Source organism: Oncorhynchus masou, chromosome 29, assembly GCF_036934945.1.
Source record: "Oncorhynchus masou masou isolate Uvic2021 chromosome 29, UVic_Omas_1.1, whole genome shotgun sequence".
In the NCBI taxonomy this organism is placed as follows: domain Eukaryota; kingdom Metazoa; phylum Chordata; class Actinopteri; order Salmoniformes; family Salmonidae; genus Oncorhynchus; species Oncorhynchus masou.
In genome coordinates this window covers 46,877,269-46,892,891 of record NC_088240.1, presented here as the reverse complement: position 1 = coordinate 46,892,891, position 15,623 = coordinate 46,877,269, and the positions used below count along the sequence as shown (strand labels likewise).

General features: G+C 42.2%; 1 protein-coding gene across 1 annotated transcript in view; it reads left to right on the top strand.

Moving 5' to 3' along the window:
• The window catches only part of dnah7 (dynein, axonemal, heavy chain 7), a 213,750-nt gene that overhangs the window by 62,476 nt on the left and 135,651 nt on the right, over positions 1–15,623 (top strand). The window contains exons 21-30 of the mRNA XM_064945130.1: positions 1,739–1,937; positions 3,505–3,645; positions 4,079–4,291; positions 4,435–4,544; positions 4,840–5,008; positions 8,173–8,275; positions 8,682–8,809; positions 9,068–9,280; positions 10,274–10,372; positions 10,716–10,964. Of these exons, the coding sequence (XP_064801202.1) occupies positions 1,739–1,937; positions 3,505–3,645; positions 4,079–4,291; positions 4,435–4,544; positions 4,840–5,008; positions 8,173–8,275; positions 8,682–8,809; positions 9,068–9,280; positions 10,274–10,372; positions 10,716–10,964 (1,624 nt within the window). The remainder of the gene's footprint in view (positions 1–1,738; positions 1,938–3,504; positions 3,646–4,078; positions 4,292–4,434; positions 4,545–4,839; positions 5,009–8,172; positions 8,276–8,681; positions 8,810–9,067; positions 9,281–10,273; positions 10,373–10,715; positions 10,965–15,623) is intronic.

Below are 15,623 nucleotides of genomic sequence, written 5' to 3'. Positions count from 1 at the left end.
CATGAAAAGTGTATCAAGGGGTCTGAAGTCAGTGTCCATGTTCCATGCAATATGTGTTGTGCGTCTGGCTGTAGGACTGCAGTACATTCGGAAAGTATTCAGACCCCTTGACTTTTTCCACATTTTGTTACATTACAGTCTTATTCTAAAATTGATTTAATTGGTTTTTCCCCTCATCAATTTACACACAATACCCCATAATAACAATGCAAAAACAGGTGGATTAGACATTGTTGCTAATTTATTACAAATAAAATAAAAAAAATCACATTTACATATTCATATTTAGACCCTTTACTCAATACTTTGTTGAAGCACCTTTGGCAGCGATTACAGCCTTGAGTCTTCTTGGTTATGAAGCTACAAGCTTGGCACACCTGTATTTGGGGAGTTTCTCCCATTCTTCTCTGCAGATCCTCTCAAGCTCTGTCAGGTTGGATGGGGAGTGTCGCTGCTCAGCTATTTTCAGGTCTCTCGAGATGTTGGATCGTTGCCCTGTTGGTAGTTGAACCTTCGCCCCAGTCTGAGGTCCTAAGCACTCTAGAGCAGGTTCTTGTCAAGGATCTCTCTACTTTTCTCCGTTCATCTTTCCCTCGATCCTAATTAGTCCTCCAGTCTTTGCCGCCGAAAAACATCCCACAGTATGTTGCTGTCACCACCATGCTTCACCGTAGGGATGGTGCCAAGTTTCCTCCAGACATGACGTTTGACATTCAGGCCAAAAAATTCAATCTTAGTTTCATCAGACCAGAGAATCTTGTTTCTCATGGTCTGAGAGTATTTGGGCAAACTCCAAGCGAGCTGTCATGTGCCTTTTACTGAGAAGTGGTTTCCATCTGGCCACTCTATCATAAAGTTCTGATTTGTGGAGTGCTGCAGAGATTTTTGCCTTTCTGGTAGGTTCTCCCATCTCCACAGAGGAACTCTGGTGCCCTGTCAGACTGACCGTCAGGTTTATGGTCACCTCCCTGAACAAGGCCCTTCTCCCCCGATGGCTCAGTTTGGCCCGGGCGGCCAGCTCTAGGAAGAGTCGTTGTGGTTCAAAACTTCCTCAATTTTTGAGAATGATGGAGGCCACTGTGTTCTTGGGGACCTTCAATGCTGCACACATTTTTTGGTACCCTTCCCCAGATCTGTGCCTCGACACAATCCTGTCTCGGAGATATACGGACAATTCCTTTGACATCATGGCTTGGTTTTGCTCAGACATGCACTGATAACTGTGGAACCTTATATAGACAGGTGTGTGCCTTCCCAAATAACGTCTATTCAAATGAATTTACCACAGGTGGACTCTAAGTTGTAGAGACATTGCAAGGATGATCAATGGAAACAGGATGCACCTGAACTCAATTTCGAGTCTCTTCGCAAAGGGTCTGAATACTTATGTAAATAAGGTTTTTCTGTGTTTAATTTTTAATAATTTTCGCTTTGTCATTATAGGCTATTGTGTGTAGATTGATGAGGAAAAATATTTATTTAATCAATTTTAGAATAAGGCTGTAACGCAACCAAATGTAGAAAAAGTCAAGGGGTCTGAATACTTTCCAAATGCACCGTATGTGCTCCTGACAAACTTTGTTTTTGGGGTGAACTAGGCCCATATTTTGTTACTACTACTACTGTGTCCCAAAAGGGTGTTACAAATGTGTGCTTGTAATGTGAGAAGAGTTACACACACATCCCAGTGAAAAACGCTGCATAAATGCAAACCATTATTTTCCCCTTCTTTCTTTAGGGTTCAGCCTCATCTGAAGAAGTGTTTCGAGGGCATCAACGACGTGGTGTTCACAGAAGTGCTGGACATTACCCACATGAAGAGCAGCGAGGGAGAGGTGGTGGAGCTCCTAGATATAATCTCCACCTCCAAGGCCCGCGGCCAGGTGGAGAAATGGCTCCTAGAGCTAGAGATGGGTATGATCAGCTCCCTACATAAGGTACAGTTACAGTACTTATGGCAACTCCATTGATCGTCAAACAAGATATCTAATATCAGTGTCTAAGGTCTGCTTAAAAATATGATTTATTAGCTAAATTGGATATCTGACCCTGGACAAGTATTTTGAGAGATAATGTACAGTATCATCAACACCCACAATACACTGTACCATGGACTGGCTAGGCAATCAGTTGTATGAGATGGAATCTAGGGAGACAGAATTTTCTTAAGCCGTCAGAAATTATTAGAAGTAAAAAGTACTTGGGGAATTACTCTAGATCAAATTAAACCTGAAGATTTAACTATTTTTGCCATATAAAGGATTCAGCTCTAAGTGAATACAGTAGATTTTGGTGCAAATTATTTGAAGATACTTATTTTTCAAGAACAATTTTCTCCCATTTTTTTTGTGAAAAGAAAATAAGTTGAAAAAGATTTTTCACAACTCAGTGGCCTTGTAGTTAGTGTCCACCCTGAGATTGGAAGGTTGGGAGTTCGATCCCTGGCTGAGTCATACCAAAGATTGTAAAAAGTAGGACCCTTGGCACTCAGCATTAAGGAGATAGATTGGGGGTAAGGCCCTGTGATAGGATCCTCTCCTGAGGTTGTACTTGGACATAAAATTTGCCTCACACTACAGAAACGGGATATAGGCTTCTTACCTAGGCCATACAAACTTTATTTACTCTTTAATGGATTACATTTTTGTAAAAGTGAGGCGAGCGAGAGAATACAAATGAAACACAATTTTTTTAAATACAATTATTTGACTATTTAAGATTTCTCTGTTTTTCGTACGATGTACCCAATGACTAATGAAAACGTGCTATGTCTTCATTGTGATTTTACAAAGGTGTTTCATACGTCTTATTTATACACTTGTAATATTTATGAAATGTATATTGATATATTTGGTAGCACTTATGTTTTTCCCTTTGCCTTCAACCCCTTTCGATGTGTTGAACGGATGTGGGAGGGGCTAGGTCTACATAAGGGTGCAAATTTTAAAAAATTCACAAAAGCTCTGACGAAGGCCATGAGGCCGATATGTAAGCTTATTAAATATCAGTAATACTATCAAGAGCAGTGTGCAGCCACATAATCCAAAAGGAAGGCAACAGCTAATATTTTTTTCTACAATTATTTTGATTCATATCATTTGATTCACTGTGATTGACCCGAATCCCAGATACTAGAATGGCAAAGTGAATTGCTTGTTTCATCAACATAATTATTGTTTAAAATAATCGATTCATATAAATCGTAAAATGTATTTTATTTTTGAAAAATGTTATGCAGGGCATCTGTTAAACAGAAAATCTACTTTGATAGGCCTTTACTCGTGGCAATACGAGGGCCGGCAGGTAGCCTCGTGGTTTGAGCGTTGGACTAGTAACCAAATGGTTCCAAGATCAAAACCCGAGCTGCCCCTTAACTAGACTGTTCCTAAGCCGTCATTGAAAATAATAATTTGATCTTAACTGACTTGCCTAGTTAAATAAAGGTAAAATAAAATACACATTCTCTCTTAATTACAGTGTTGTTTTGATAATTGTGTGCCCCAGGTGATTGGGGAGGCCATTGAGGCATACCCCAAGGACCTGAGGATCAACTGGGTGCGTACCTGGCCCGGCCAGACGGTGCTGTGTGTTTCCCAGGTGTACTGGACCAAAGACATTCACGCGGCCATCGTCTCAGGGCAGAAGGTACAAGGCCAAACAACATTGGAAAGAGTTTACCTTATATTATATAATATCTGCAGATGAAAACTAGCCAGCTGGCTTAATCTGGCACATTTTATTGATGTGCATTATCACTGTCAAATAAATACAGAAATATAGGCTGCTGTCATGCTGCAGAACAGATTAAGTGCTATCTCACACCTAACTGAGGAAGAACCGCTTGACGAGCACTGGACCATGTTAAGAAAAACCTGGTGTGTGTGTGTGTGTGTGTGTGTGTGTGTGTGTGTGTGTGTGTGTGTGTGTGTGTGTGTGTGTGTGTGTGTGTGTGTGTGTGTGTGTGTGTGTGTGTGTAAAAGCCCGCACAGAGTACTGAGAGTGCATGTGTCATCATATGACCCTATGATTGACATATATTTCCCTGTTAAACCAGTGATGTCTCCCTTTTGTTTTGCAGGCCCTGGATGTCTACCTGCAGCAGAACAACAGTCAGATCGATGACATTGTGATGCTGGTGCGCGGGAAACTGTCCAAGCAGAACCGGGTCACCCTGGGTGCTCTGGTGGTACAGGACGTCCACGCCCGAGATGTACTAGCCACACTGGTCCAGAAAGGCATCAGGGACGAGACTGACTTTGAGTGGCTCAGTCAGCTACGCTACTACTGGGTGGTAAGTGTATGCGTGTGTGCATGTGGGTTTTTTGGGTGTGTATGTGTGCATGCATGCATGTTTTGTGTCTTATGTATTTTACCTTTGGCTCCATTAAGTACTAACTGACCAGGTTTGTGTTGACTTGACCTCTATATATACAGGAAGACCGTCTCCAGACTAAGATGATCAACGCCGGCCTTGCTTATGGTTACGAGTATCTGGGGAACACACCACGCCTGGTCATCACTCCACTTACTGACCGCTGCTACAGGTATGGACCACTAATACTCACCGCACTCATTGGCAAGTCCAGACCCTCGACATGCTGATGTGCTGCGACTGTAATGCAATGCCATCAAATCAGACCTAAGTACTATGTGAAATCTATATGAAATCTTTCACACGACTTGGTCTAGAAGGATTAGAGTGCCAAGGGTGTGGGGTTTGCACTTCTTGTGACAATTCTATTGGTTCCATTGTGCCAGGCAAGCACAATCATGCATAGATAAAGTATTTGAAATTATTTCAAATAGCATTTGAACACAGGTCTGCCGCTTCTCCTACAGAACACTGTTTGGGGCCCTGCACTTATACTTAGGAGGGGCCCCTGAAGGTCCCGCAGGTACAGGGAAGACGGAGACCACCAAGGATCTGGCCAAGGCTGTGGCCAAGCAATGTGTTGTCTTCAACTGCTCTGACGGCTTGGATTACATCGCCCTGGGGAAGTTCTTCAAGGTGGGCATATCCCTCTAGCGTGGTAAAACCTGACTAAACCTGAGTGAACCAGACACTCACCATTAATAAGTGAAGTGAAACAATGGTGTGTGCAGCGTTCAGTCATGTTTAACCAGGCTATGATCCCTTACACCCACTCTTACTGTAGGGCTCAGCTTCTAGTTGGCATGGCTCTATTGATGAATAGCCTATGCTCTTCAATACAGTTTTTAAATGATGATAAACGTTCCAGTTTTAAAATCTTGTATTGTAGAACAGCTGATTAAAGATATGAGATGCAGGGCTGAGACCGTTTCCATGGTAACAGTGATACCTTTTGGAATGATGTGATGAAACTTTGTAGCAAACCAGTATCATGAAATACATGCACAACAAACAGGGCACATGTGTAACGGCTAGCTAGCTAGCTGTTTGGCTAAATACAGAACATCAACACACTGTTCTTTGATTGGCTAAACAAATCTGTCTCTTTTGACATGTTACATCTTGGAAACTCCAGCAGCTGACATGAGACTTTCTGAAACTACATCGTTTAAATCAAGCAAACTTCATAAAACCATCTTGTCTTGGCTGTTAGATCTGTACTGGGCTTCATAGGCATACCGTGAGGCAGTTATTTACTCAAATAACAATTTATAAAAACTTCTTAACAGAATTGTATACTTTTTTTTGACCCAATGCAGGACATTGTGATTCAGGCCACTTATATAAGAGCTTAGATGCTTTTTAAGAGGGTCCTTTCGGTTTTTCCTCTTTAATTTAATTCAAGTTTTAACTCAACACTTCTCTGCCCACATGAATATGGACTGACAAATTCTTAAGATAGATATCACAACGATCCCTTGGCAACCGCAAGTGGTCCAAGTTACGCTGTGTGTATGTGTCTGCTTCAGCTGTTTCAATTTGAAGCTGGTGGACAAAACCGAAAGCAAAAGACTCAAACACTAAACTTGAGGGAAGGGGGACAGTTGTTTGAATTGAGGCTGTGTTGTTGCAAATTGCCTAGTTTCCACAATGGGGCTTCATTTTACATATAACTCCTTTAAATTACAAATGCCAAGGTATTTATATGAGTGGAGTCACTTAATTTGTGCTCCATTCAAAGTGCAAATATGTACGTCTGTGATGCCAGTGCTATGGGCTTTAGAAAAACACATATATTTAGTTTTATCTGCATTCCGTACCCGTTTCAGGTCAATAAGTGAGTTTTGTATGACATTTAAAAGCAGTTTGTAGATCAGCACAGTGTCATCAGCATAAAGGTATACACTTCTTCACTTAGGAACCAATTTCGTTAATATACACTGTGAGTAGTACTGGCCCAAGAATAGACCCCTGAGGTACTCATTTTGTGACCTTGAGGGAATCATTTCAGCAACTATACATTGAGATCTATCAGTTAGGTCATTATTGAACCAGTTGCAGGCATTTTGATCAAGTCCGACAGAGGACAACCAAGGCAACAACAGTGAGTGATCCAAAGTATCAAAGGCTTTAGATCTTTAACCTGTCTAGGACTGGGAACCCCGTTCCGCTAGCGGAACCCCTCGCCAAAAGCCAATGAAATTGTAGGGCGCCAAATACAAATCAATAGAAATTTCATAAATCAAATTTCTCAAACATACAAGTATTAGGCACCATTTTAAAGATACATTTCTCATTCATCCATCCAGCCACAGTGTCTGATTTAAAAAATGCTTTACAGCGAAAGCTCCACAAACACTTATGTTAGGTCACCACCAACTCACAGAAAAACCCAGCCATTTTTCCAGCCAAAGAGATGAGTCACAAAAAGTACAAATAGAGATAAAATGAATCACTAACCTTTGATGATCTTCATCAGATGACACTCATAGGTCTTCATGTTACACAATACATGTATGTTTTGTTCGGTAAAGTTCATATTTATATCCAAAAATCTTATTTTACATTGCCATGTTATGTTTAGTAGTTCCAAAACATGCAGTGATATTGCAGAGAGCCACATGAATTCACAGAAATACTATATATATAAAATTCAAGTGTTATGCATGGAACTTTAGATACACTTCTCCTTAATGCAACTGCTGTGTCAGATTTTACGGAAAAAGCATAATCTGAGAACAGCACTCAGAGCCCAAACCAGCCAAAATAAATATCCGCCATGTTGCGCAGTCAACATTAGTCATAAATAGCATTATAAATATTCACTTACATTTGATGATCTTCATCAGAATGCACTCCCAGGAATCGCAGTTCCACAATAGATGTTTGTTTTGTTCGATAATGTCCATCATTTATGTCCATTTATGTCCAAATAGCTTATTTTTTTAGGGCGTTTGGTAAACAAATCCAAAAGCGTGTTCAGGTCCAGTCGGATGAAAGGTTCAACAAGTTATATTACAGGTCAAAGACACTTGTCAAACTAAGTATAGAATCAATCTTTAGGATGTTTTTATCATAAATGTTCAATAATGTTCCAGCCGGAGAATTCCATTGTCTGTAGAAAAGCAATGGAACGATAGATACCTCTCATGTGAAATGTGCATGACTGAGATAAAGGCTGCTGGCAGACCCCTTAGTCAAACAGCTCCCATCCAGCCCCCCTTCACAGGAGAAGCCTGAAACAACGTTGTAAAGACGGGTGACATCTAGTGGAAGCCTTAGGAAGTGCAAAATAACCCATATCCAACTGTGAATTCATTAGGGGCTGAGTTAAAAAACTTCAGATTTCCCACTTCCTGTTTGGATTTTTTCTCAGGTTTTTGCCTGCCATATGAGTTCTGTTATACTCACAGACATCATTCAAACAGTTTTACAAACTTCAGAGTATTTTCTATCCAATACCAATAATAATATGCATATATTAGCATCTGGGACTGAGTAGGAGGCAGTTCAGTCTGGGCATGCTATTCATCCAAAAGTGAAAATGCTGCCCCCTATCCCAAAGAAGTTAAACGTTGCTTTTTAGAGAGCATACAATAACATTGACTAAGGGATGCAGCTGAGATGGTACTATGTCCCTGTCTAAATCCTGATTGACATCTGTTTAGTATACATTTCCTAGATGTGCATAAATTAGTTTCTACTAAAATAATAACATTTTACTTACTTGATTCAAATGTAATTCTCTATTTGAGGTGGATGTGCTTGCTTCTCTAGTCATATCTCTTGTTGCTTGGCAGGGTTTGCTGTCCTGTGGAGCCTGGGCCTGCTTCGACGAGTTCAACCGCATTGACCTGGAGGTTCTATCAGTGGTAGCCCAGCAGATTCTCACCATACAGAGAGGTGTGTGTTAGAGAGTCCCATAGTGTGTGTGTGTGTGTGTGTGTGTGAGAGAGAAATTCCCCATAATTTACACATTCTCACACCATACAGCTGTGTGTGTCCATTAAAGACAGATTCTCAACATACAGAGAGTTGTGTGTGTGAGACGCCATAATACACATTCTCACACCATACAAAGAGGTGTTTAGGTGTATAGTTCAACTGTTAGTACTTCAACTATAGCGCATTTGGCCACATGTTCTTACTTGTCGCTAGCATGGTCACTGATCAAATGTAGTCCCGGTCTCTGTAATATAATAATAATGATATATGTCATTTAGCAGGCACTTTTATCCAAAGTGACTGGCAGTCAAGCGTGCATACATTACAATCCATTACGTTACAATACATACATTTTCTCTCTTAGGTATTACTTCCCATGCTGAAATGCTGCTGTTTGAGGGGACGGAGCTAAAGCTAAACCCCTCCTGTGCTGTGTTCATCACCATGAACCCAGGATACGCCGGTCGCTCTGAACTGCCAGACAACCTAAAGGTACCCGTGCTAAATGTATTAGTATTATTATCTGAGATCACATTAGCACAAGCCTCAGTGACTGTACCCATGAGCCATCTGGTTGTATGGGATCACATGATGGCACACATGACATATGTTACATCCCAAATGGCACCCTATTCCCTACATAGTGTACTACTTTTGACCAGAGCCCATAGGGTTGTAATGCACTATGTACGAAGTAAGGTATCATTTGGGAAGCAGGCACAATTTTGGTGGGTTGTTTCCTTTCTCTAGGCTCTCTTCAGGACGGTGGCCATGATGGTCCCGGACTACGCCATGATATCTGAGATTGTGCTCTACTCTTGTGGGTTTGTGACTGCCCGGCCACTGTCGGTGAAGATCGTAGCTACCTACAGGCTGTGTTCAGAACAGCTGTCCATGCAGCACCACTACGACTACGGCATGAGGGCCGTTAAGTCTGTCCTGACCGCCGCCGGGAACCTGAAGGTACCTGTCACAAGTCATCACATTGACTCTTTGCCCATGTCATTCAGGTCCCTACAGTGTACCCACAATAAGTGTTTGCCGCTGGCCTCTAAGTTCCCACAATGTTCACCTCTACGGCAGTGTTTCTTAATCCTGTTCCTGTGAACCCAAAAGACTACATAACTGCTTCCACTAATCAACTCATCATGAAACCTTTAATATGTGGAATCAGGTGTGTAGTGCTAGGGCAAAAAAAAAAAAAACGTACATACCTACAGGCCCCACAATGTCCCCACATTTATCCTTTGCTCCTTTCCTCTCACTTTCACGAATGTGATGTTTTTTTTATATTGCTAGATCAATTAGACAAAATGGGACATTATTAATAACACTTGTTGTTAGTAATGGGACAATTTGTCCAATCAAATCAGGTTTTCATTGTCTGAAGTTGAATATGAAGTTGAACATTACTCTTTGCAGCCACATTAGATTGAAATAGTTTCTTTTGACATTGTGATGACAATGAGAAATTGGGGCGTTCGTTCCTAACATGCAATGGCATAGCAAAGACAGATGAAGACAGAACCTGGAAGATTGACTTTCAAAGATAAAGATCTGAACCCAGAACCAGGTTCCCTATATAAATAGAACATATTTTTTCCCAGGCTCTAAGTGTTGTTTTCGGTGCGCCGCAATGCATTAATGTAATTTTTACATCAATTTCAGCACTGCCGCCTCCAGGACTTTACCCTGCCTCTTTCAAAATTACTTTTGGAAAATAGTGGCTTGCATTTAGCCCCTGAGCTAAAGTGGCAAATACCACTGAAGACTCCCTCGTCTGAAAGAGAACGCGTGTCAGTGCACTCCAAGGTTCCTGAATGATGCCTTTCCCTACAAGGCCCAAATTTGTCTCCCTCTCATTATGTATCTACCTCTTCACCATTATCTCATTCTCTCTCTCTCTCTCTCTCTCTCTCTCTCTCTCTCTCTCTCTCTCTCTCTCACGTGTCACAGCTGAAGTATCCTGATGAAAATGAAGACATCCTGTTGCTTAGGTCCATCATTGACGTAAACCTGCCCAAGTTCCTGGCTCATGATCTACCGCTCTTTGGGGTGAGATAGTTTACAAAGTCACTTCCTGACAATATAAACTCAGCAAAAAAAGAATCATCCTCTCACTGTCAACTGCGTTTATTTTCAGCAAACTTAACATGTGTTAATAATTGTATGAACATAACAAGATTCAACAACTGAGACATACACTGAATGGGACTAACAGAAATTGAATAATGTGTCCCTGAACAAAGGGGGGGGGGTTAAAATCAAAAGTAACAGTCTGGTGTGGCCACCAGCTGCATTAAGTACTGTAGTGCATCACCTCCTCATGGACTGCACCAGATTTGCTAGTTCTTGCTGTGAGATGTCACCCCACTCCTATACGTGTGCATCTTCCCAGGGCATCACCTCTGATCTGTTCCCCGGGGTCAAACTCCCCAAACCGGACTATCGTCTCCTGCTGGAGGCCATCAAAGAGAACAGCGATAAGATGAACCTGCAGGTGACAGACTTCTTCGCAGAGAAGATCCTGCAGATCTTTGAGATGATGATCGTGCGCCACGGCTTTATGCTGGTGGGGGAGCCCTTTGGTGGGAAGACGTGCGCCTACCGGGTGCTGGCAGCAGCCCTACAAGACATCTGTGAGAAGGTAACTTTCACTTCTTACATACAGATGCCATATCTTATTTTGATCATCCTGCTGCTGCAGGATTATTTTCCTGCTGTGTGAAACTGGATCAAACTGGCATTTTAGTTCAATTCTGTGTCTAAAACCCCTTTAATAAAGGCCTTTGGCTGGGGGGCAGTATTGAGTAGCTTGGATGAATAAGGTGCCCAGAGTAACCTCCCTGCTCCTCAGTCCCAGTTGCTAATGTATGCATATTATTAGTATATTTGCATAGAAACTCTGAAGTTTCTAAAACTGTTTGAATGATGTCTGTGAGTATAACAGAACTCATATGGCAGGTAAAAACCTGAGAAAGAATCCAACCAGGAAGAGAGAAATCTGAGGTTGGTCGATTTTCAACTCAGCCCCTATAGAAGATAGTGGGATATTAGTCATCTTGCACTTCCTAAGGCTTCCACTAGATGTCAACCATCTTTAGAAACTTATTTGATGCTTCTACTATGAAGGGGGGCTGAATGAGAGGGGAATGAGTCTGAGGTCTGCCAGCAGTCACGCACATTTCACATGTGAGGTATCTCCCGTTCCTTTGCTTTTCTGAAGACAAAGGAATTCTCCGGTTGGAATAATATTGGTAAAAACATCCTAAATATTGTTTCCATACATCGTTTGACAAGTTTCTACGGACTGTCACGGAACTTTTTGACATTACGTCTGCAACTAGTGAACGCGCTTTGTGAGTTTTGATTTGTTTACCAAATGCGCTAAAAAAAGTAGCTATTTGGACATAAATGATGGACATTATTGAACAAATCAAACATTTATTGTGGAACTGGGATACCTGGGAGTGCATTCTGATGAAGATCATCAAAGGTAAGTGAATATTTATAATGTTATTTCTGACTCCTGTTGACTCCAACATGGCAGATATATGTATTTGTTGTCTGAGCGCCGTACTCAGATTATTTGCTTTTTCCGTAAAGCTTTTTTGAAATCTGACACAGCGGTTGCATTAAGGAGAAGTGTATCTAAAGTTCAATGCATAGAACTTGTATTTTCATCAACATTTATAATGAGTATTTCTGTAAATTGATGTGGCTCTCTACAAAATCACCGGATGTTTTTGGAAATACTGAACATAACGCGCCAATGTATACTGAGATTTTCTTATATAAATATGAACTTTATCAAACAAAACATACATGTATTGTGTAACATGAAGTCCTATGAGTGTCATCTGATGAAGATCATCAAAGGTTAGTGATTCATTTTATCTCTTTTACTGCTTTCTGTGACTCCTCTCTTTGGCTGGAAAAATGGCTGTGTATTTCTGTGGCTTGGCTCTGACCTAACATAATTGTTTGTGGTGCTTTCGCTGTAAAGCCTATTTGAAATCGAACACTGTGGTGGGATTAACAACAAGATTACCTTTAAAATGGTATAAGTATGTTTGAGGAATTTAAATTATGAGATTTCTGTTTTGAATTTGGCTCCCTGCACTTTCACTGGCTGTTGTCATATCGATCCCATTAACGGGATTTCAGCCCTAAGAAGTTATTAAAGGCCCACAAGAGCGGAAATTCATTTTTTAAATATTTTTTTTCAGCTGAAAGATGATGCCAATAGCTTACCTATGAAGTTGCACAATGATTTAAGTCAATAAGTTATATTTTTAGTCAAAGTATGATATATTTGGGCTTGAAGTGGGAAAGCCGAACTGGTAACTTCGATATTTTCTGTGTCAATTGCATGTGTTTCCTCTGTGATAACGTGCTAATACTTTCTAGTCTACATTTCTTTTCAGGGATGGGATTAATTTGAATGTTACCATCCACCTGCATGGCATTGTTTATTAATCAGAAACACCTGCAAAGTTCTCCCTCTCCGCGAGTTGCGACAGCTGAACCAAACAGCTTTTCGCCATAGCCTGCTTTGTCATTATGGGATATTGTGTATACATTGATGAGGGGGGGGAAAACAATTGAATCAATTTTAGAATAATGTTGTAACCTAACCTGTGGAGAAAGTTAACGTGTCGAAATCCTTCCCTTGATGGATGTGCAATTTTGCCGTATGAGTGTACAAAACATTAGGCATACCTGTCCTAATATTCAGTTGCATCCCATTTTGCCCTCAGAACAGCCTCAATTCATGGACTGTACAAGGCTTGGAAAGCATTCCACAGTGATGCTGGCCAATGTTGACCACAATCCTTCCCACAGTTGTATAAAGTTGGCTGGATGACCTTTGGGTGGTGTACCATTCTTGATACACACAGGAAACTGTTGAGTGTGAAAAACCCAGCAGTGTTGCAGTTCTTGACACACTCAAACCATTGCGTCTGTCACATATACCTCTCCGACCTCTAGGTCATCAGGTAGCTGATTATTCCGCACACCTGTCACCATCGTCAATGGCACCAGAGCCTCATGACACTCACCTGGGTTCTTTCCTCAGGTGTTATTGACTCTGTTTTCATGTCTGTGCATTGTTTGTGTTACGTGTTTGTTTAATTTATTTATTAAAACTTTCACTCCCTGAACTTTATTCTCAACTCTTAGCGTTGTCGTTACAGAATAGCACCTCACCAAAAAGAAGCATCAGGGAGTGTTTTTTGTTTGTTTTTGTGTCAGTGTAAATTCGTCTGGGAGCTGCTACAGGCTCATGCCTCAGGCAGATCGCCAGGCTCTCATACCTCAGCCGGCTCGTCGGGCTCTCATGCCTCAGCCAGCTCGTCTGGCTCTCATGCCTCAGCCGGCTCGTCTGGCTTTCATGCCTCAGCCGGCTTGTCGGGCTTTCATGCCTCAGCCGGATCGCCAGGCTCACCTGCTTCCACCGGCTCATCAGGCGTGCATGCCTGAGCCGGATCACCAGGCTCCCCTGCCTCAGCCGGTCTGTCAGGTTCCCACTCCGTGCCGGCTCGACAGGTTCCCGCGCCTCAGCAGGGGTGACCGGTCTGCTCCGTATCCCTGTGTTCGGCCCCTTTGTCGGCGTCCTGTGGCTGGAGCCGCTCGTCAGGGAGGGGGTGTGGTCACATGTACTCCCTCTCCGGCCTCTAGGTCATTAGGCTGCTGATTATCCTGCACACCTGTCACCATCGTCAAGCTCACCAGCGCCTCATGACACTCACCTGGACTCCATCACCTCCTTGATTATCTTCCCTATATCTGTCAATCCCCTTGGTACTTTCCTCAGGTGTTTTTAACCCTGTTTTCATGTCGGTGCGTTGTTTGTGTTACGTGTTTATTGTTTCATTTATTTATTACAACACTCACTCCCTAAACTTGCTTCCCGACTCTGAGCGCACACGTTACAGCGTCTGGCACCTACTACCATACCGCGTACAAAGACTTAAATATTTTGTCTTGCCCATTCATCCTCTGAATTGTGCACATATACACAATCCATGTCTCAATTGTCTCAAGGCTTACAAATCCTTCTTTAACCTGCCTCCTTCCCTTCAACGTCAATGAAATGAAGTGGATTTAACTAGTGAATCAATACGTGATCATAAATTTCATCTGGATTCACCTGGTCAGCCTATGTCATGGAAATAATGTTTTGTACGGTCAGTGTATCTAAATGTAGAGAGATGAACAGAGTGTGGTGCAATTATTTTGTGTACAGTTCAGTGATGATGTGGTGTGCAACATAAGGTGCATAGTCCTTTAGTCTCTATGGTCCAGATGGCCGGGTGGTTAGGGCCGCAGCACTGGGAAAGAAACTGTTCAGTTGGCGGTTGGTTTTGGTCATGATTTTACCTGAACTAGTCTGCCAGAGGATACTTTTTGAAAGAGGGGGTGACCGGGTGGGAGTAGTTTGCAATGATCTTTGATCCAAGATGGCGTAGCAGTCAGACGTCTTGTCGTGTCATGTCCCTTGTATATATATATACATTTTTCTAAACCTCAACATCTAAATACTCTCCTGCAACCCGCCTCACCCAATGTAGCGTGGACCTGCTTTTTTTCCTAAAGTATTTATATTTACTTCGGATCCGGAACCCCTCAACTGAAGCTAGCCAGCTAACTACCAGCTATCAGTCAGCAAACCATTGCTAGCGGTCATCAGCTAACCTTTAGCTCGGAAAGCTCTCGCCAGTTCGAACAACGCGACTCTAACCAGAGCATAACGGACCTATTATTTTTATCCCCGGATTCCCACCGCAAATGGAACTTTTTCATCTGGATCTTCACAACTAGCTAACTAGCTAACCACAACCCCGGATGACTACTCCTGGCTAGCGTTCCCATCCACTTAGCTTGAAGCTAGCCCGGCCAGAGCTCCTGTGCTACCACCGAAGCATACTCCTGGGCTACAATATCCGGACCAACGACTGGTCTATCGATATCACCGCATGATGAGGCATAAACAGACTTAACCCCCATCGCGACGTCCCCCAAAGGCTAACTTTCTAGCCCTTGCTATCTGCTTGCTTGCTAATTCGGCCTGCTAACTGCTAGCTTGTTTAGCCCCGGCCAACTAACTGTTAGCTTGTTAGCACAGGCCTGCTAACTGTCTGAATCGCCGCATCCCCAGCCAGCTCATCCACTCACTGGACCCCTATTTACTTTCAATCTCTTTTCGATTTTTAATTCGATTATACCTTCCGGTAACCTGCCTCACCCAATGTGATACAGAATCACTATTATTTAAAATTTTTAGAACACATTCAAGAACCTC